The following is a 20,223-nucleotide window of genomic DNA, read 5'->3' as shown; positions in this document are numbered from 1 at the left end:
CAGGAACCTAAAGAGAGAATGAAGCAGTTAAATCACAAAACGTTGACTTCACTCTTCTGAATTATTTGTTTTGTTGGAACAGCATGTTGTACTGGACGATCAGAGCGATGCTGAATGCTGTTTTCAAGCTGCTGGAGTGAATGAGATTTGTGCAGGTCAGGAACAAATTGTGAAACAAGCCAAGGGTGAGGCAATCACAAAAACACTAAGGCCTAATGGCACCGAAGGCATCATTCACAGATTGGAGTCTGGATCAACTCAATGCCTTCTGGCACCCATTCACATCTGAAGTATGAAGCCTTCTAGGACTCACTAAGTGTGTGTGTGTGGTGTGGGGGGGGGGGGGGGGCAACATGGTGGAGGGCATTTACAAATGTAGCTAAGAGGAAAGAGGCTTAGCGCTGTAGTAATGCATATGGAACCTGCCAACCTGGGACTTTGGGTTTTGCTGGTTGTACCAGGTCCAGATCTCAATGGAGTTTTAGTGGGTGACCCTGAGCTGTTTGAGGTGTGGTCTGCCTGGTGCTAGGCTCTGCTCAGTGTCACACGAGTCTGCAGCCGTGCAGCCAGCCGGGCTCTGTCGCCCTGCTCTGAGAACCTAGCAGGACCCTCACGCTATCCACAGCTCCAAGCAGCACCATAGATGGTGATGTCCCCCCTGCTGTCTATAATTGTTGAATCGATAGAAAAATGGCCACCTCACTATTATTGCCTTAATTTCTCTGTAGTACGGGGATATAGGCATAAATCAGAATTTGTTAGCTGGATTTTGATTTTAGATGTTAATTATAGCCTCTGAAAAACTAGATTAATTCAACTATAACCAGGATCTCTAGCAGAGAGAGAGGTTAAGCTGCAATGAATTTGTATAAAAAACAAAAAACATTAGAAGATTTGTTGGATTTTTATTAAGCGATCGTTATCTTGGTGGCAGGTTTAAAAAATCATAGTCATCATAGTTATCATTCAGTTTCTAACAGGATATGAGATGAAATGTATTTACACAATGTAATCAAAAGTAATAAAAACAAAGCTATGTTACATTTCATTATATTTTATCCGGAGCGACCTTCATTCAGTATATTTGACAGTTCATATTTACAGTATGCGAGATATTACCTTTACTATGCAAGGTCATTCAGTAATAAACATTAGCTTTATTGTACAGTACTTACTCAAAAGAGAAAATATACAGCATATTCAAGTGCAACCAACATCCCACAAAATGAAACAAGACCATTGCAATCCTACTCAACATAACAACTTACACCGAGTGTACAAAACATTAGAACTGCAACGCTGCTGGGTTTTTAACGCTCAACATTTCCCCGTGGTGTCAAGAATGGTCCACCATCCAAAGGACACCCAGATAACTTTACATAACTGTGGGAAGCTTTAGAGTCAACATGGGCCAGCATCCCTGTGGAACGCTTTCGACACCTTGTAGAGTCCAGGCCTCGACGAATTGAGGCTGTTCTGAGGGAAAAAAGGGGATGCAAATCAATATTTGGAAAGTGTTCCTAATGTTTTGTACACTCAATGTACGCTTGAAAACAACCGCAGCTGAAAATACTGCATAAATAAGTTCATAAATAATCATGTAAAAAAAGTCTAACTCTATATTTATAAGGCATAGATGACAAGATAGGTTTTTGACTTGGTTTGGTTTGAATTAACTGAGACCTCTTTTTACTTCTATAGATCTCCACTCAAATGCTGAGTGTAAAAAGACAACAGTTAGTGCCTCACAGCACCATATATCAAGTACATCGTTTTCACGTCCACATGTATTTTACTGACAACGGTCATAAATCTAAGCTGAAATTCAAAGTAAAACAAGCAGCGATGAACATTTCCATGCCACAGTCACCGGGACTGTCCACACACAATCATTTAAACATTTAAACAGGACTAGCCTTTAAATGGCTAACTTTATTGTGAGGAATTTTTTTTACGGTCAAGAAATGCATGCATTTCATTTGTACTTTCAATTATCTTGTCTTTGGGTTTTGAGAAACAATCTATATAAAACATATGTATAGTATAGCTTAATTATGTTAATTATATAGCTTAAATATTTGACTAACAGTTGTTTTGTGAAGTAGGATATGAAAAAGCTTGGTGTATAAATACTACAGCAGAGACCACGTGAAAAACAAGATGTATCATTGAGATTAAAATTATATTAAGTTGGATTCAAACAATTTTACCAACCAAATATTGTTGTCTTTTATAGCTGTCGAATAATTGATTAAATTAAGTAATTAACAACCTCGTTAATATTCAATTAGCCTATGGACATTAAAGAATCATCATAATTATAATTATATCCATATAATAATTATGGCTGTGTATAAATTGCAGTCCCTCCTAATCAGTTCTTAAATAGGGATGACAAATCAGGTTTGAAAAATCATAATCAGTGATTTTCACATTAAAACGTATCCAACTTGCCACGAATGAGAAAACAACTATCAGTATACACCCTTTATAGTTCTCTCCCTATATTTATATTCATGTATTCATTTGGGATGTATTGGATTACTGTTTGTTGTATTAACAAACATACAAGTGTGAGCCTGCTTGTGCTTAATGCTTCATATTCCAAGGTTTAAACCAGATTACATATGTGTATATTTATGCATCCTGATTGAAAGTCTTTAGACTGTATTATCAAAAACTCGTTGTCTTTCAGAAATACTCAGGCCCTTTTGACAGTGATCATGGACACTTCTTAAAGGGCATAATATATTATATTCTTGTGGAGATATACTTCAAGGCTTTCTGACTAAAGCATAACATTAAAACTCAGGAAGGTAATCAAGTGAAAAGAAAGAGCTCGTGGTGATAGCCAGGCCTCAGTTACACATTAGATTTGTAATGTTAAGCACCAAACGCATAACTCTTCTTCAATCAAGTACATTTCATTAGAAATATTCAGTTAGTATGGTCAGTTATACCCAAGCACTAAATTGCCACATCAATTTGTAGTATGTAAGACAAAACAGATACCAAAAAAACTGCAAAATAACTTGACAAAAGCTTTTTTTTTTTTTTTTACATTTCTTCTACTGATTAGATTTTGGGGACCCATCAGATCTACAGTCAGACCAAGGACTTCATTTTATTTTTCTGCTAAAGATAAGAATATACTTTGTTAACCCCCCCCCCCCCCTCAAAATTGATTGTGTAACAGTTTGCCTCCTCTTCTGAGGAGGAGTATGAAGGATCGGATCAATATGCAGCGTGGTACGTGTCCATGTTAATATTTATTTAAACTGAACACAAAATAAAATAACAAGAGAACGAGCAAAAACGAAACAGTTCTGTCTGGTGCAGACACAGAGACAGAAAACATAGAATGCCCACCCCAACTCACGCCCTGACCAAACTAAAATAGAGACATAAAAAAGTAATTAAGGTCAGGACGTGACAGATTGCACCAGCCAATACATACAACACCAATAACTGCACAATTAATACACACAGACTGAAAGCACTATACTATAATTTCGCAGTGTTTTTTTGTTTGTTACACATCATCCTCTATGTCTATAACCACATTGGTCTGAAGTATTGGGCCTGTCTGACTGACTGACAGGGACAGGTTGGATGAGTAGCAGCACTGTGCCATCCTGGTCTTGCTCTATCTGCCCGTCACGGCTAAAGCCTCATCAAACACGTTCCAAATTGGAGCCATTCCCCCAGCTTAAACTGTATCACTGACCCATCTAATGTCTACAGCACTGTGCCATCCTGGTCTTGCTCTATCTGCCCGTCACGGCTAAAGCCTCATCAAACACGTTCCAAATTGGAGCCATTCCCCCAGCTTAAACTGTATCACTGACCCAGGGCTCCTAGTCACAGCAGAAAATCTGGGGATTGCCCCATCGCCCCTCTACCATCCCCACCTGTAGGGGGTTTTGACTCATATCACGGCGGCTCAACAGGAATAGGATTCACTGAGACACTCTCACCACAGGGTACTAATGCTGCGAACAGAATGTCCAGAGAGTGAAACCACATGTGTATTAATACCAGAAGAAAAGCTGAATAAACATCTAGCTTTCCTATACTGCTAATAGCCTTAATTTGAAAGGTAAACAGTAGAAGGTTCAAGCTCACCTAAGGAGTTTGTAGACACGGTGCTGCTCACTTCGAAAGGCACGGTAGGAATGGGAAGAACGATAGCGCCCAAGTTACTGCCTCCTCTCTATCTGCTAAAGTCATTTTCTTTCAAAGTGTAATTAATTTCCTTTCTCAGGCAGGCCTGCATACATGTGGCGCAGCTGGCTGTAGTAGCATAGTCTCTGAAGCCCTGGTGTGTGTAGTACTGACCATGATGCCGAAGCAATAAGCATTAGCCGTACATCAGGTGAACACATGCAGTTATTGGAATATCTTGTTTGATCGAAAAAGGTTGGATTGTTTTATTTTGCTAATTTAATTGTCTAATGCCATTTGGTCTGTAAATGTGTAATTTGTAAATTCATTAGCCACTTATAATTTCTAATTCTAGCCGTACGATTTGAATAAACTTATCTGTATGTTGAATATAACGGTATAATGTTTTGTGTGTACGCAAAGAATTGTTTCCAATTTTGCACACAGAAATTCAGAAGTTGAACAGCAATTTGTTTACAATATCAAAATTAGACTTAAATCTGAATGTAGGCTTATTTGTGTTTTATCACCCCTTCCTGCTACTAAATGTAAATCATCAATGATTGGATTCAGGTTTCATCCTATACAATTTAATATATTTAGATGTGCATATGTTAGATACAACCAACTATTGTAGAGCTAAACAAGTTATGCATATATCTGATTATGACAAACTTGATATTTTTAATTATTTCAATCTGTCTCACTGAAATAGGAAATAAGATAAGATCCTTCTCCTCTAGGTATTTTCATGCTACATTAACTCCTACTGGTTACATTGCACTCTATAGTATGTAGTAGTATCATCCTTTTATTTTTTTATTTTACTCTGGCAAGTCAGTTAAGAACAAATTCTTATTTTCAATGATGGCCTAGGAACAGTGGGTTAACTGCCTGTTCAGGGGCAGAACGACAGATTTGTACCTTGTCAGCTCTGGGATTTAAACTTGCAACCTTCTGTTTACTAGCCCAATGCTCTAACCACTAGGCTACCCTGCCACCCCTCTCTGTAAAGATAATATAGTATCTTTATATTTAGCTATTATAGAAAAGTTTGTTTATATATATATATATATATATATACACTTTATATATATATATATAGTACCAGTCAAAAGTTTGAACACACATACTCATTCAAGGGTTTTTCTTAATTTTTACTATTTTTTACATTGTAGAATAATAGTGAAGACCTCAAAACTAGGAAATAGCACGTCATATCATGTAGAAATAGCACTACATATCATGTAGTAACCAAAAAAGTGTTAAACAAATCAAAATATATTTTATATTTGAGATTCTTCAAAGTAACCATCCTTTGCCTTGATGACAGCTTTGCACAATCTGTGCATTCTCTCAGCCAGCTTCATGAGGTAGTCAAATCAAATGTATTTATATAGCCTTTCGTACATCAGCTGATATCTCAAAGTGCTGTACAGAAACCCAGCCTAAAACCCCAAACAGCAAGCAATGCAGGTATAGAAAGAAGCACGGTGGCTAGGAAAAACTCCCTAGAAAGGCCAAAACCTAGGAAGAAACCTAGAGAGGAACCAGGCTATGTGGGGTGGCCAGTCCTCTTCTGGCTGTGCCAGGTGGAGATTATAACAGAACATAGCCAAGATGTTCAAATGTTCATAAATGACCAGCATGGTCAAATAATAATAATCACAGGCAGAACAGTTGAAACTGGAGCAGCAGCACAGCCAGGTGGACTGGGGACAGCAAGGAGTCATCATGCCAGGTAGTCCTGAGGCATGGTCCTAGGGCTCAGGTCCTCCGAGAGAGAGAAAGAAAGAGAGAAAGAGAGAATTCGAGAGAGCATACTTAAATTCACACAGGACACCGGATAGGACAGGAGAAGTACTCCAAATATAACAAACTGACCCTAGCCCCCGACTCATGAACTACTGCAGCATAAATACTGGAGGCTGAGACAGGAGGGGTCAGGAGACACTGTGGCCCCATCCGATGATACCGCCGGACAGGGCCAAACAGGAAGGATATAACCTCACCTGGAATACTTTTCCAACATTCTTGAAAGAGTTCCCACATATGCTGAGCAGTAGTTGGCTGCTTTTCCTTCACTCTGCGGTCCAACTCATACCAAACCATCTCAATTTGGTTGATTATGGAGGTCGGTTGATTATGGATGCCAGGTCATCTGATGCAGCAGTCCATCACTCTCCTTTTTGGTCAAATAGCCCTTACACAGCCTGGAGGTGTGTTTTGGGTCATTGTCCTGTTGAAAAATAAATGATAGTCCCACTAAGCGCAAACCAGATCGGATGGAGTATCGCTGCAGAATTCTGTGGTAGCCATGCTGGTTAAGTGTGCCTTGAAATCTAAATAAATCACTGACAGTGTCACCAGCAAAGCACCCCCACATCATCACACCTCCTCCTCCATGCTTCACGGTGGGAACCACACATGCGGAGATCATCTGTTAACCTACTTTGCATCTTATAAAGACACGACGGTTGGAACCAGAAATGGACTCATCAGACCAAAGGACAGATTTACACCGGTCTAATGTCCATTGCTCGTGTTTCTTGGCCCTAGCAAGTCTCTTCTTATTATTGGTGTCCTTTAGTAGTGTTTGTTTTTTTAGCAATTCGACCATGATGGCCTGATTCACACAGTCTCCTCTGAACAGTTGATGTTGAGATGTGTCTGTTACTTGAACTCTGTGAAGCATTTATTTTGTCTGCAATTTCTGAGACTGGTAACTCTAATGGACTTATCCTTTACAGCAGAGGTAACTCTGGGTCTTCCTTTCCTGTGGCGGTCCTCATGAGAACCAGTTTCATCATAGCGCTTGATGGTTTTTGCGACTGCACTTGAAAAAACGTTCAAAGTTCTTTAAATTTTCCAGATTGACTCACCTTCATGTCTTAAAGTGATGATAGACTGTCCTTTCTCTTTGTTTATTTGAGCTGTTCTTGCCATAATATGGACTTGGACTTTTAGAAAATAGTGCTATCTTCTGTCTACCACCCCTACCTTTTCACAACACCGATTGTCACAACTGATTGGCTCAAACACAATAAGAAGGAAAGAAATTCCAACAAGGCACACCTGTGACTACCTCATGAAGCTGGTTGAGAAAATGCCAAGAGTGCCCAAAGCTGTCATCAAGTCAAAGATAATGTATATTTTGATTTGTTTAACACTTTTTTGGTTACTACTTGATTCTATATGTGTAATTTCATAGTTTTGATGTCTTCAGTATTCTTCTACAATGTAGAAAATAGTAAAAATAAAGAAAAACCCTTGAATGATGAGTAGGTGTGTCCAAACTTTTGACTGGTACTGTATATATATATATATATGGTAAGGCATTTTTTTGGTGTTTACAAACTACCCATACAGAGGTACAGTATACTAGTATGAGATAGCATTGGAAAGGAAGCAAAGCAACACGTGCTTCAACATAACTAACCTCACAACGATATCAACAAAGGTAAGACAATACATAACGAGCTATCCCTTGACACCAACCCCCTATCTCATGTCTGTTGAGGTGCAAATGGTTCAACCCTAACACATAACACCATCATCATCTCAAACATTATGGACTATTTTCTAATAAGAAAAGGGGCCACTAGAAGTTAAGATAGCCGAAGTCGAAAAATAAATGGCCTTCTTTCCTGAGACACCAGCCATTTTAATAGTGCTGATTTATTGTGCCATGTTTTTTGGAGGGCGATCATATGCATGTGGTCAGTAGTACGCAGTCTGTGACCCAGCCTCCCTCTCACGTTACAGCCTATTTATAACGTTCCCTCAGCCAGCTCCTCTCTTACTGCAGTTCCTTGGAACCACCTTTCTCTCCACTCCACAGGTCTCCAGTCTCCTCTCCTGTCATCTGAGAATCTCTCCGGCAGTTTATCTAGGGTTCACTGTTTATCCTGCGCAGCCTGGCAACTGTCCGCATGCCCAGGATTATTACTGGAGCACCCTTTCAACACACACACAACTTTTTTTATCGAACTCTTATCAAGGAGACAAATTTGGGGTAAGCTAAGGAAAGAGCACAAGTAGTGGATTTTGGATATTCTGTCTTTTGTTTGACCCCTTTTTTAAACTTAGTTGGCTTACTTTTTTGTTACCTTTCATTTTTTGTCCCCCTCTCCCTCCCGTCCTTATCTTTCTGGAGGGCTGTGTGTTTGCATGCAATGGATCACACACTCTTTGGCTGCCTCCGCAGCCCCCATGCCACTGTGCAGGCCCTGCACCCTGCCTTCACCCAGTCTCCGCTGACTCTCCACGGACGCACGGACCACGTCTCCTACCCTGACCTGGCCTCTTCCACTGCCACCTCCTCTCCTTCGGCCTGCATCATCTCTGGCTATCCCGGTGACGAGGGCCTGTTCGGTGGGCATCACCATCATCACCGCGGGCATCACCCGGCACAGCAACAGCAGCATCACCCGCCTCAGCACCAGGCCGGCTGGCACATTCCACAGATGCCCTCTCCTGGCAGTGCGAACTCCCGCCACAACATCTGCCATCCCCACCCCCACTCTCACTTGACCCAGGATAGTGCCCTCGCACCCCCAGACCTAGGCACCCCTGGCAGGAACAGTCTCTGTACCAGCACCCCCAACCTGGGCAGCAGCACCCCCATGGGGGCCAACTGTGTGCCTGCAGACTTTGGAAGACAGACACTGTCACCTGCTGAGGCAGAGAAGAGAAATGGCAAGAGGAAAAGTGACAGCTCAGGTAAGACGAGAGGAAAGATCGACTTTTGGGTTGACATTTATTTTTATCTGTCTTCTTCCTTCTTCTTTGGGCTGCATGTAGAAATGGGTTGAGTATAATGTTACACAAAGTAAGTGGGAAACTAAAGCTACACATCTTTATCTCATTAATAAATTGTCATACAGTTGAAATACAAAAAATACACTTGCAGTCATTTATTCAAGACGGGTATAATTTAACTGTACCTTAACGTAATGTTTTGAAAAGAGATTAAGAGTTTAATTTTGGTGTGGTTTCAAGAACGACATCATCACTCATACTTCTAAGGCTTTCCGTGGAAACGGAGTGGTGGAGTTTTATGCTTCACTGACAGAAAATGTGGTATAATATTGTTTGAAAAGAGGTTTGTGAATGTTGGCTGACATGAACATCGGCAATTACAGTATGTTGACTAACGGGGAGATCAAAGTCCAGACGATAACTGTGTGGGCATTAGACTTGTGCCATGTTTTGGTCTAAATCCCATCTGTTTCATTTCAACGCATTTTAGGTGGCAGAAAATAAGGCTGACTGGAAAATATGAATGTCATGGATTGTAAAAGACTACACCAGTGCTTCGAATGACACTAAACACCCGAGAGGATTTAGGCTTCTCTTACTGTGGAGTGCGCTTAGTTCCAGGATTATTGTTGATGCAGTCATTTTAATAAAAGAGACTGAGAAGTTGAATCAATAAATATATTCAATTAAAATATGTGAGTTACAGTAGCATTATGTTAAACAGTTTAGTAGTTTAGTAGATTTACAGTTTAGTAGATTTGTTGCAATGTTAATAGTCTTTAAACAAAACATTTTATTTAAAGAAAAACATACCTTTCAAACGTCCAAAGAAACCTACTCTCTATTTCCTACAAATTTGTTCAATGGTCCTAAATTTTTTTATGAAGTGTACAACCAACCATGAACATTTTTACTGCTAATGTTTTCGTGCTTCACTAAAAAAACATTTACTACACCTATTTTCTGTCAATAATATTAAGATCACATTGTCAATCACTGTGGAGCAGTTATTAATATGCAACATAAAAAAAAGGTTTTGCCAGCATTTCAAGAACACACGTGTAGAGTAATTTATGGTCTAATTGAAAATATGCATTTTGCATTGATAAGGTTTGGAATAATGACTTACTTACCTCAAGTAGATACTGTACAGGCGTGACTTGTGACCTTGGATTTCATAGTCATTGAGATTTTCTGCGTTTGTGAAAAGGACCATGAACTTTATACACAGAAAGTATAGAAATATCGACAAAATATAAACAATACAAATATGGTAATTTATTACGTTAAGTTAACTGGAACATACATTTCTACATTATTACATAGCCTAGCAGTGTCTTTATAACTCTGAATATACCAATATCTCTTTAATATATCAACTTTTTACTATTCAACCTTTTAATCGATGTGAAACACTTTGTAGGTGTTAAAGCGTTTTTTTTAAAGGGAAGATTTTGTTGTCAACGTCTTAGTAGGAACTGATCAGTTTTCCATGGAAAGTGTATCTGCCGTCCTACCTGAAATGTCATCCTGCAGAACTGGGCCTAGACCTCTGTCTGTTTAAACACCCTCAGTGTGGGTCACCTGGCTGTGGTTCTGTACACACCACTTGAACACTTGGCTGATATTTTCCCTATGTGGTTAGTGCCCTGTTTCGCTTGACTCACACAGGATACTGTTGGCCACTTCAGTCATGGATCCCTTCTGACACATGACTCATTCTAACAGATGATGGAACATTTTCACAAAATCACAGGGACTTAAACTAGTTAAGTGTGCAATTAAATGTGTATTCTTTCTGTTTGAAATTAATGGACAGTATAGAGACAGAGGGCATATAAAATAGAGGTTTATTACAACCCTATTTTAAAAAATAGTTACCAAAATAAGAACTCATGGTATTTGGATGTAGAGGAATATCAAAAAGATGCATAGAAATGATTAACACACCTGACTTATAGAATCGTTCAGATGTTGGGAATGTTATTTTGTATTATTATACAAATCATTGTACAAGTAGCAGCACCACGCTGGAATTGCCAGAAAAACGACACACAGTTACTAAGCTAAGAGAGCGCAACTTCGAAGGCAGTCACTACTATTTATAACACTGCTCTTGTTTTGACCATACTAACCTCTCCTATATTCATACATTTAGAACTCCATCCTCTATTTCCTGTTCTCCTTGGTCAAATCATTTGGAAACTAACACTTGGCCCTCAAGCTCCATTTCAATTCCATACTTCCAATGGTTATTGCAGCCTCATTACGTGGGCCTTACATTCTCTTCACGCTAACACCAATCATGCTGATTATTGAGCGTAGTTAGCTTATCCAATCAGCTGTCCAAATAACACTGTGTTGCCAATTCGATGAGAAAGCCCTGATTTGGTTTCACCATCTGGATTGAAACCTGAGTAAAATCCGCCTGTGAAACTTTACATTGGATACGAAAACAATAATAAAACACTTGAACCCAGATTTCCATGCAGAACACTCTCCTGGTCAAGAAACGCAAATCATTTTGTGTGATTTTTTTCCTAAAGGTGGACTGCAGGGTATACACTGTCATGTGACGAGTGGTCCAGCTGGTATTTGGGTGTCTGGTTTCTGTGAAACCTGCTAATTTTAAGGGTTCCAGCTGGAGGGAATATGGCCGTGCCGTTTGGTGTAACCTGGGCTGGCCGATCGGGTATACTGGAGCTCTGAGGGAGCGAGGGGTCAACCTGGCAGATTTGAAAGTTTGGGAACACTTTAGCCTGCAGGTATAGTGCTTTATACATGATGTTATGCACATGTACATACTGTCTTACAATAAGTCCTATAATGTTATGTGTCACAATGTCTCAACATTTTTACTGACTCAACAACTGCTGGTTTTTAGTCAGGATCATTATATAATTATATGACATTGGTAGCGGGTCATCATACAGAAGAATGGAAAGTTACACAGAAAGTTCAAACAGAAAGTCTCATGTCAAGTCTCCTACTGTGTATTATAACTGAATTATATTGCAGTATACATGTAGGCTTTAAGTAAAGTGTAACCAAAACTTCTTACGAAAGTGTTAAGATTTTAAACATGAAGTAAAAGTAATTGCTTTTATCCTATTTTGTTATTGTGGAGTGTATTTTTGAGTGCTGCTGTAGCAAGTGATGCTCAGGGACTAACTCAGGCATAGCTTTGCGATTCTCGGTATTACCGCTGAGGATATTTTGGTAGATCTAGCATTACAATATTCTACGTCACAATGGAATTGTGTTTGCCGTAGATAAGATTCCTCAACCAAATCTACAAAATGTTTGGCCAATGAACTGAAAATGTAACACTAAAAGGAATGAAAAGCATCATCATTTCATTTTGCAGTCTCTCTGTCAGAAACGTTGGCAGGGACACTAACATTATTTTTTAAAGGTTTCCCTGATCTGGCTTCAGACCATTTGGGAGCCCTAAAACTACCCAGTGTCTGGGCTCTGTATTTTCCTCCCATTATTCCCTTTTGTGTGGAGAGATGAAGGTTCCAGCAAGGACCTAATTGCTGTGGTGTAGTGGCTGTGTCGTAAAACCTTGGGACTCTTTTTAAATCGGCTTTGCGCTGGTCTCCAGCAGCTGGCCATGTTATTCTTTATTCTTACACAATGTCTGTGTTTACCAGAGAGTAAATTCATCTAAGAGGTATGTTTGAATGAGGCCCGCTCTCTGGCACACCGACAGTGAAATTACCCTGGTGAAATTACAGACATGTGGAGATGGAAGGTTACCAGCTATAGGACATTTGCTATTCACCATACAATGACACACAGAATTTCAGCTACTTTACCACACTGTAAGAAAAGTCTTATCATTTATGTGGGAATAACTAGACAATGTATTTGCAGTGTATTCCTGTCTTGGATGCCAGTTACGCAGTATGACATATCACCATGTGCTTGGAATTTTCCTTTCCCCCCCCCCACAATATCAATGATGAATGGCTTTTTGCAAACACAAGTTGTGTAACTTTCCATTCTTCTATATTTTCTATGACACAAAAAGAGATGGGCAATGGATTTCTTTAAAGAAGAGTGAGAAAAAGAGAAAGAAAACGTTTTTTATGTGAGAAAATATTTTGAAAGAGACACTTTTTCAGTAAGAACTTCAAGAAGTGTCTCGGAGTGTCTCCTGTGACGTGGCGGAGTGAGTGACTCCCATGACTGGTGGTGTATCTGGCCTGGTCCTGGCCTGTAAACTCCCAGCCTATTTACAGTTTGGATTTGGGACCGCCTGTTGGGATTAACACAGACTGCAGAACAGAACCGCAGATTAATTAGCATGCAATCGCTGTTGCCTTGAAGTGCAATGTGCAACTGAAGCATATCCAAACGGCCCAACCACAAAGTCTGGTCACAATAGGAACGTTTGGGAACCAAATTAACAAAACATGTTCCTTCTGAGAAACAGTCCAACATTTTTTTTTTAAAGTAACAATATCTTCTCCTGAGGTTGAAACAAAATGGGAATGACAAGTAGGTTTTTAATCCACATTGGTTGGATAAATAAATCCTTTAAATCTCAATAAAACAATTTCCTCCTGTCACTCCAGTGAATCATCAGGTGGTAGACTTGCATATCTTTGGGGGAAAAGGATCTGCATTGCTTCATGTTCATCTGGGGAATCGTAACAGTTTGTCCTTATGTGCATGATGTCATAATCATAATCATAGATCAAAACCAGACTGACATACATGCTACTCTCCCTGTAGTCCATCTCATAGTCTAGCCACTCTTAGTAAGTTCAAAAGTTTGACGATATTGTTCAAAATCAAACAACACCAATCTAAACGAGAGATCGGACAAATACTCCTTTTCAAATTGTTGTGAGTTGGCAGCTTGTTAGTCATAAAGAGGAGACGCTTATAAAAGGGAGGTAAATAAACTGAGGAAACATATTTTCACACATCCTGCAGAGCTGTTTCGTTGCATGTTAAAACTACGAGGGTAGCAGCCGATTCCATTAACAGTAAGACAAATGAACTCCATATTGGAAAGAGTAGGAGCCAACCCATTGTGTGTGTGAGAGCACAGCTGCCAGAAACAGGCACATGTGTAGACGCTTCTGGGTCCTCCCAGCCACTTACAGTGTGCGTAAACAATGCCGCTACAATAAAAGGTGATTGGCATCTCCCATTGTTTCTCATACCTGACTCCTTCCCTCCTCTGCCTGTATTTGTGTCTCTGGCTTGCACCTGCCATATAATACTCATTTTATCATTATTTTCTTTGAGTATAAATCTCCCCGACTGGAAAGAAAAAATGTGTGCCGTGTTTGATTTCAGAGTCCCAAGACGGGAATTACAAGTCAGATGTGAGCAGCAAACCCAGGAAGGAGCGGACGGCGTTCACCAAGGAGCAGATCCGTGAGCTGGAGGCCGAGTTTGCCCATCACAACTATCTGACGAGACTGAGGCGCTACGAGATAGCAGTCAACCTCGATCTCACAGAGAGACAAGTATGTAATGTCACCACTCTAACCTCATTCTACCACATGTTCCTTTGGGTTACAACATATTGACCCCATAACGCATGAATGCCTGGTGGTGGGAAAAGTCTACCTCACTCAGACCATACAGAGGCTTTCGGAGATACCTTGTTTTCCTAACTTTAGAACTGTTGTGCTCCAGCTGTGACTGTGAAGAGGGACTATCATATTCCAGATATGTGGGTCTATTCTTTCAGTCAGCCTACAGTCAAGTAATGGAGACAGGCACAAAGGCAGGAGGTGCTGTGTAGCAAGTCACTTCCTGTTTCGCCCAGCTAGGACAAATTAGTCTCCGAGCGTAGGCAGAGGGGCTGCTGTAAACACAGTCACATGAAATAAATAAGAGAAGAGAAATTGCGGGGAAGGAAACATCGTACAGTGTTCTGTAACACCTATTTGGGGTGTCAGAGAGAAGCGATATGTCACATGTGGCATACATCTGACCGTAGGTTGTTTGTTATATACAGTAGATATTAAAAGGATAGAACAGACTGGTTCCTGACAGTATATGTTTCTTACGTAACATTGGAGACTCAAAACCTCAACCTGGAGTTTTCAATTTTTTTTCGAAAAAGTGCTTCAATGTAATACTTCTAAAAGTAATTTCAAATGCCCAAATATAACCATAAACTAAGATAAAAAATATTATGCCTACCATCTAAACGTTAATGTAACAATAAATAATTGCCACACTTTACATTACCCTTAACACAGTGAATATCATTGAATATCATATCACTTATTGCGTTAAGTATTTATGTAATTACCCCATAACAGCCTAGTAATTACTTACAGTTTTGGAGCACTTATATTGCACTTAGAACATCCAATATTGTTCTTATACCAAAATCAAATTCATAACCAACTCTTAGAGAACCTACCTGTTATTCCAGAGGCAACATGATCCCTTAGGCATCACATGACTCAGACAGGCCTGTCTCTTACCTTCAGTAACATGGAAACTCATATCTAGGTACAAATATGACTGCAAAACAGCCCATACAAACCAGTCATAATAACATTATAAGTAATTGAGTCATTAGCCCACTGATGATAGCATTAGTAGAAATAGCATGTACTATACAGCAGCCATGTGACAACAAACTCGGTAACCTACGCCTTGCCTTACTGCACTATCAATAACAGGAGAGAAAAGTGCAAGCTTGCAGATGTATTTTAAGGTAGATCCATTTACACTAATGACAGTAGAAAATCTGGGTGGCCATGTTTGGAACCCTGCCCGTCAACCTAATAGTGATTTTCTAACTACGAAACTCAATGGGACTGGATTCAATGACACATTGACAAATGGGAAATTGTTCTCTGAAATAAAAATACCTTTGAGTGATATATCACAAACAGGTATATTAGATAACATAGCAACAAATAGCAACAAAATTCATCCATCCCCATTGAGCTATAGGCTGTATTTAGGTGACAAAGGCTTCAGTTCACATGTGCTCTTCTGACGTGCTATCATATGGACCAAAGAATTATCAATAACCACAACTGATGTGATTATCAGCATGGCATGTATAGCTGAAGGTTTAAGACAAACGTTGTGTGTAAAATCAAGTGACTTCCTGCCCATGTGACCCAGCTAGGCCTCATAGCATGACACTCCCCAAAATAAACCAAAGGAGAGAAAGAGAGACTCATCCAGAACCCAGTCAGTGTTGACTCTCACGTCTACTCGGACCCAATCTTCTACGTAAGCAACAGCCTAATCATCATTCTGGGAGACGTAAATACTGGAGGAGTTGTCGAGTCAGGGAAAAGAGGAAGCAGCGTCTTGATGACAGGGAATGTGACAGTACATCAGCACATAATCACTGCTACAGTATAGAAATAGCTGCCAAACCTTTACAGCAGCTCCTGTATCAGGTTTCAGGCTTACCATTTGATCAATATCCAGATCTTTTAATAGGACTCTACTATGCTAACACAGCTATGCAAAATTATCCCCTAATGCCAAACGCCATTTTGCTGTTCTTTTCAGAATAACTCAACTTGTCTTTTGTGGTTGTTCCACAGGTAAAGGTGTGGTTTCAGAACAGGAGGATGAAGTGGAAACGAGTAAAAGGAGGTCAACAGGGGGCTGTAGCAAGGGAAAAAGAACTGGTGAACGTGAAAAAGGGGACATTGCTGCCATCCGAATTCTCCGGCATAGCGGCTCTTCATCACTCCACAGACTCCCTGGCCAATAAAAACAGTCATGACAGCGACCAGAGTTCCGAGCATGCTCACTTATGATGCACAGCAGCAGGCCACGCCTACTCAAAGTGGGCTCAGCCTAACATCTCAGGAACGTCCTTAAAAGGACATGGTGTCTGGTCATCGTTAGCAAAGTTCAACGATGCTAAATAAATGTGTACAAATGTACAAAGAAATTACGTGTGTTACTTGATCTAAGAAGATGCATGTTAGGACGTTGCTTAAACCAAACTAAGATCACCAATACGTTTCAAGAACTGCGAACCCAACGCAGGAATATGAGATATTGCAAAAGGTCAATGCACATTAAGCATATGTTACGAACGTGCCTCCACTTAACGCTCTGCTTTTGGAAGCAGAACATATTCTTAGAATATTAGGACAAATTCAGAATTGGCCGAATTGTTATGAACATTCCATGTTGTGTGTCTTGCATTGAAAAAGTGGCAAGTTCATGCTTTTGATTTGCACTGTTGAACACTTGCCTCAATTGGTTTCTACTGTATGTCATAGAAATTGCGATGTAATCAAATTATTGATTAAATCAAGTGTGCAGGAGAATCAAATTTCAGCTAATTTACAATATACTCTGAACTTTATTATCTGTATTTTTCTTACCTTCGCTATAGCAATCATTTCTAATACACACTATACCACTCACACAGTAATAAACATTTCTGATGTTCCTTAGTGGCCATTTTCTTCTACCCTGACTGATATTTGTAAACAAAACTGAATATTGCATGAACAGAGGTTCTGCTGATGTAAGGGGTGCGTACTGGTGGGAGAGAAGTCAGACGCAGGAGAGAAAAAAAACGGCGCAGTTTAATAATAAAACCCACCGGAAAACAGAACAATCAATAAATGGGTACAAAACCCGATGCACACCAGACATAACGTGCACAAGCACTTACAATAAACAATACCGGACAAGGACATGGGGGGAACAGAGGGTTAAATACACAACATGTAATTGATGGAATTGAAACTAGGTGTGTGGGAAGACAAGACAAAACAAATGGAAAATGAAAGGTGGATCGGTGAAGGGCGATCCGGACGAAAACGGTGGAACTCCTTCAGCATTAAATGGTCCAACACGTCCTCGACCGGAACCCAGCACCTCTCCTCCGGACCGTACCCCTCCCACTCCACGATATACTGAAGGCCCCTCGCCCGACGCCTCGAATCCAGTATGGAACGAACGGAGTACGCCGGGGCCCCCTCGATGTCCAGAGGGAGCGGAGGGACCTCCCGCACCTCAGACTCCTGGAGCGGACCAGCCACCACCGGCCTGAGGAGAGACACATGGAACGAGGGGTTAATACGGTAATCGGGTGGAAGCTTTAACCTATAACAAACCTTGTTCACTCTCCTCAGGACTTTAAATGGCCCACAAACCGCGGACCCAGCTTCCTTCATGACAGGTCGAGGAGCAGGTTTCGGGCCGAGAGCCAAACCCGGTCCCCAGGTGTGAACACCGGGGCCTCACTATGGTGGTGGTCTGCGTTCTGCTTTTGGCGCAGCACGGCCCGCTGGAGGTGAACACGGACGCGCCTGAACCAGTCGTCCACTGCAGGAGCCTCGGTCTGACTCTGATGCCAAGCTGCCAGTACCGGCTGGTACCCTAGTACGCATTGGAAGGGAGAGAGGTTAGTGGAGGAGTGGCGAAGCGAGTTCTGTGCCATCTCGGCCCAGGGCACGAACGCATCCTGGTTTACTCTCTCCACCTGCCCATTACTCTCGGGGTGAAACCCTGAAGTAAGGCTGATCGAGATCCCCAGACGTTCCATGAACGCCTTCCAGACCCTAGACGTGAATTGGGGACCTCGATCAGACACTATATCCTCAGGCACCCCGTAGTGCCGGAAGACGTGTGTTAACAAGGCCTCCGCAGTTTGTAGGGCCGTAGGGAGACCGGGAAGAGGGAGGAGACGACAGGACTTCGAGAACCGATCCACAACGACCAGGATCGCGGTTTTACCCTGTGAAGGGGGTAGATCGGTTAGAAATTGGTGCAACCAAGGCCGTTGTGGAACGGGTAAGGGGTGTAACTTCCCTCTGGGCAGGTACCTAGGAGCCTTACACTGGGCACACACCGAGCAGGAGGAAACATAAACCCTCACGTCCTTAGCCAAGGTAGTCCACCAGTAACTCCCGCTCAAACAGCGCACTGTCCGACCGATCCCAGGATGACCAGAGGAGGGTGATGTGTGGGCCCAATAGATCAACCGGTCATGAACAGCAGACGGGACGTACAGACGCCAAGCAGGACACTGGACGGGAGCGTGCTCTGCACATAACGCCTGCTCAATGTCCGCGTTCAGCTCCCACACTCCCGGTGCCACCAGGCAGGAGGCGGGGAGAATGGGAGTGGGATCCATGGGCCGCTCCTCTGTGTCATACAGCCGGGACAATGCGTCTGCCTTCATGTTCTGGGAGCCTGGTCTGTAGGAAAGGGTAAACACAAAACGGGTGAAAAACATGGCCCCAACAGCTCCCGGTCCCCCACATCATAGTTACGCTCCGGGCTGAGCTTCTTTGAGAGGAAGACACAGGGGCGGAGCTTCGGTGGCGTACTCGAGCGCTGAGAGAGCATAGCTCCTATCCCAGCCTAGGACGCGTCCACCTCCACTATGAATGCCAAAGAGGGATCCGTATGGGCCAGCACGGGAGACGAGGTAAACAGAGCCCTCAGGTGACTAAAAGCCCTGTCCAACGGGTCTTCAACAGAGAGGTAATGGGAGCCGCTACCGGACCAAAACTCAGGATGAACGTCAGGTAGTAGTTGGCAAACCCTAAGAACCGCTGCACCTCCTTTACCGTGGTGGGAGTCGGCCAATTACGCACGGCTGAAATGCGGTCACTCTCCATCTCCACCCCTGAGGTGGAAATGCGGTACCCTTGGAAGGAGACAGACTGCTGGAAGAACAGGCACTTCTCATCCTTGATGTTCAGGTCATGCTCCAACAGGCGACCAAGCACTCTGCCTGAAAATCTCGTCTACAAAGGCCTGGAAGACTGATGGCGCATTCATCAACCCGTACGGCATGACAAGGTACTCATAGTGCCCTGAGGGGGCACTGAAAGCCGTCTTCCACTCGTCTCCCTCCTGGATACGCACCAGGTTGTAAGCTCTCCTGAGATCTAGTTTGGTGAAGAAACGCGCCCTGTGAAATGACTCAATCGCTGTGGCTATGAGCGGTAGCGGGTAACTATACCTCACTGTGATCTGGTTCAGTCCCCGATAGTCAATACACGGGCGCAGACCTCCCTCTTTCTTCACAAAAAAGAAACTCGAGGAGGCGGGTGAAGTGGATGACCGAATGTACCCCTGACGCAGGGATTCAGAGACATATGTTTCGATAGCCCCCGTCTCCGCCTGTGAGAGGGGATTACACGTGACTCCTGGTAAGTGCAGCGTCTACCAGGAGATTTATTGCGCAATCGCCCCGTCGACCACGGGAAACGCAGAGGTGGTTATTGTGTCAACTCGGCAAAAACACCTCCCCGAGCACTCTCGCGACCACCCCGTGAGAGCCCTCTGTGGCCAAGAAACAGTGGGGTC

The 20,223-nt window shown here is 42.0% G+C and overlaps 1 protein-coding gene across 2 annotated transcripts; it reads left to right on the top strand.

Moving 5' to 3' along the window:
• Positions 1-7,965: 7,965 nt before the first annotated feature.
• LOC139365905 (mesenchyme homeobox 2a) lies at positions 7,966-17,344 on the top strand. Of its 2 annotated transcripts, XM_071102972.1 has the most exons (4): positions 7,966-8,179; positions 8,321-8,886; positions 14,242-14,414; positions 16,479-17,344. In XM_071102972.1, exons 1-4 carry the CDS (start codon positions 8,097-8,099, stop codon positions 16,695-16,697), a joined length of 1,041 nt encoding a protein of 346 aa, XP_070959073.1. In that variant the 5' UTR covers positions 7,966-8,096; the 3' UTR covers positions 16,698-17,344. The 2 variants fall into 2 exon arrangements, with proteins under 2 accessions (XP_070959073.1, XP_070959067.1); XM_071102966.1 differs by having other exon boundaries at positions 7,986-8,886.
• Positions 17,345-20,223: the final 2,879 nt, after the last annotated feature.

The sequence above is a fragment of the Oncorhynchus clarkii genome, chromosome 2 (genome assembly GCF_045791955.1).
Source record: "Oncorhynchus clarkii lewisi isolate Uvic-CL-2024 chromosome 2, UVic_Ocla_1.0, whole genome shotgun sequence".
Classification (NCBI taxonomy): Eukaryota; Metazoa; Chordata; class Actinopteri; order Salmoniformes; family Salmonidae; genus Oncorhynchus; species Oncorhynchus clarkii.
The sequence above is the reverse complement of the archived record's forward strand: the minus strand, read 5'-3'. Positions and strand labels throughout refer to the sequence as shown.

Coding starts and splice junctions, on each gene's coding strand:
- LOC139365905 (XM_071102972.1), top strand. CDS start 8,097: ATGCCCAGGATTATTACTGGAGCACCCTTTCAACACACACACAACTTT. Junction 8,887..14,241: donor GAGGAAAAGTGACAGCTCAG/GTAAGACGAGAG, acceptor GTTTGATTTCAG/AGTCCCAAGACGGGAATTAC. Junction 14,415..16,478: donor TCGATCTCACAGAGAGACAA/GTATGTAATGTC, acceptor GTTGTTCCACAG/GTAAAGGTGTGGTTTCAGAA.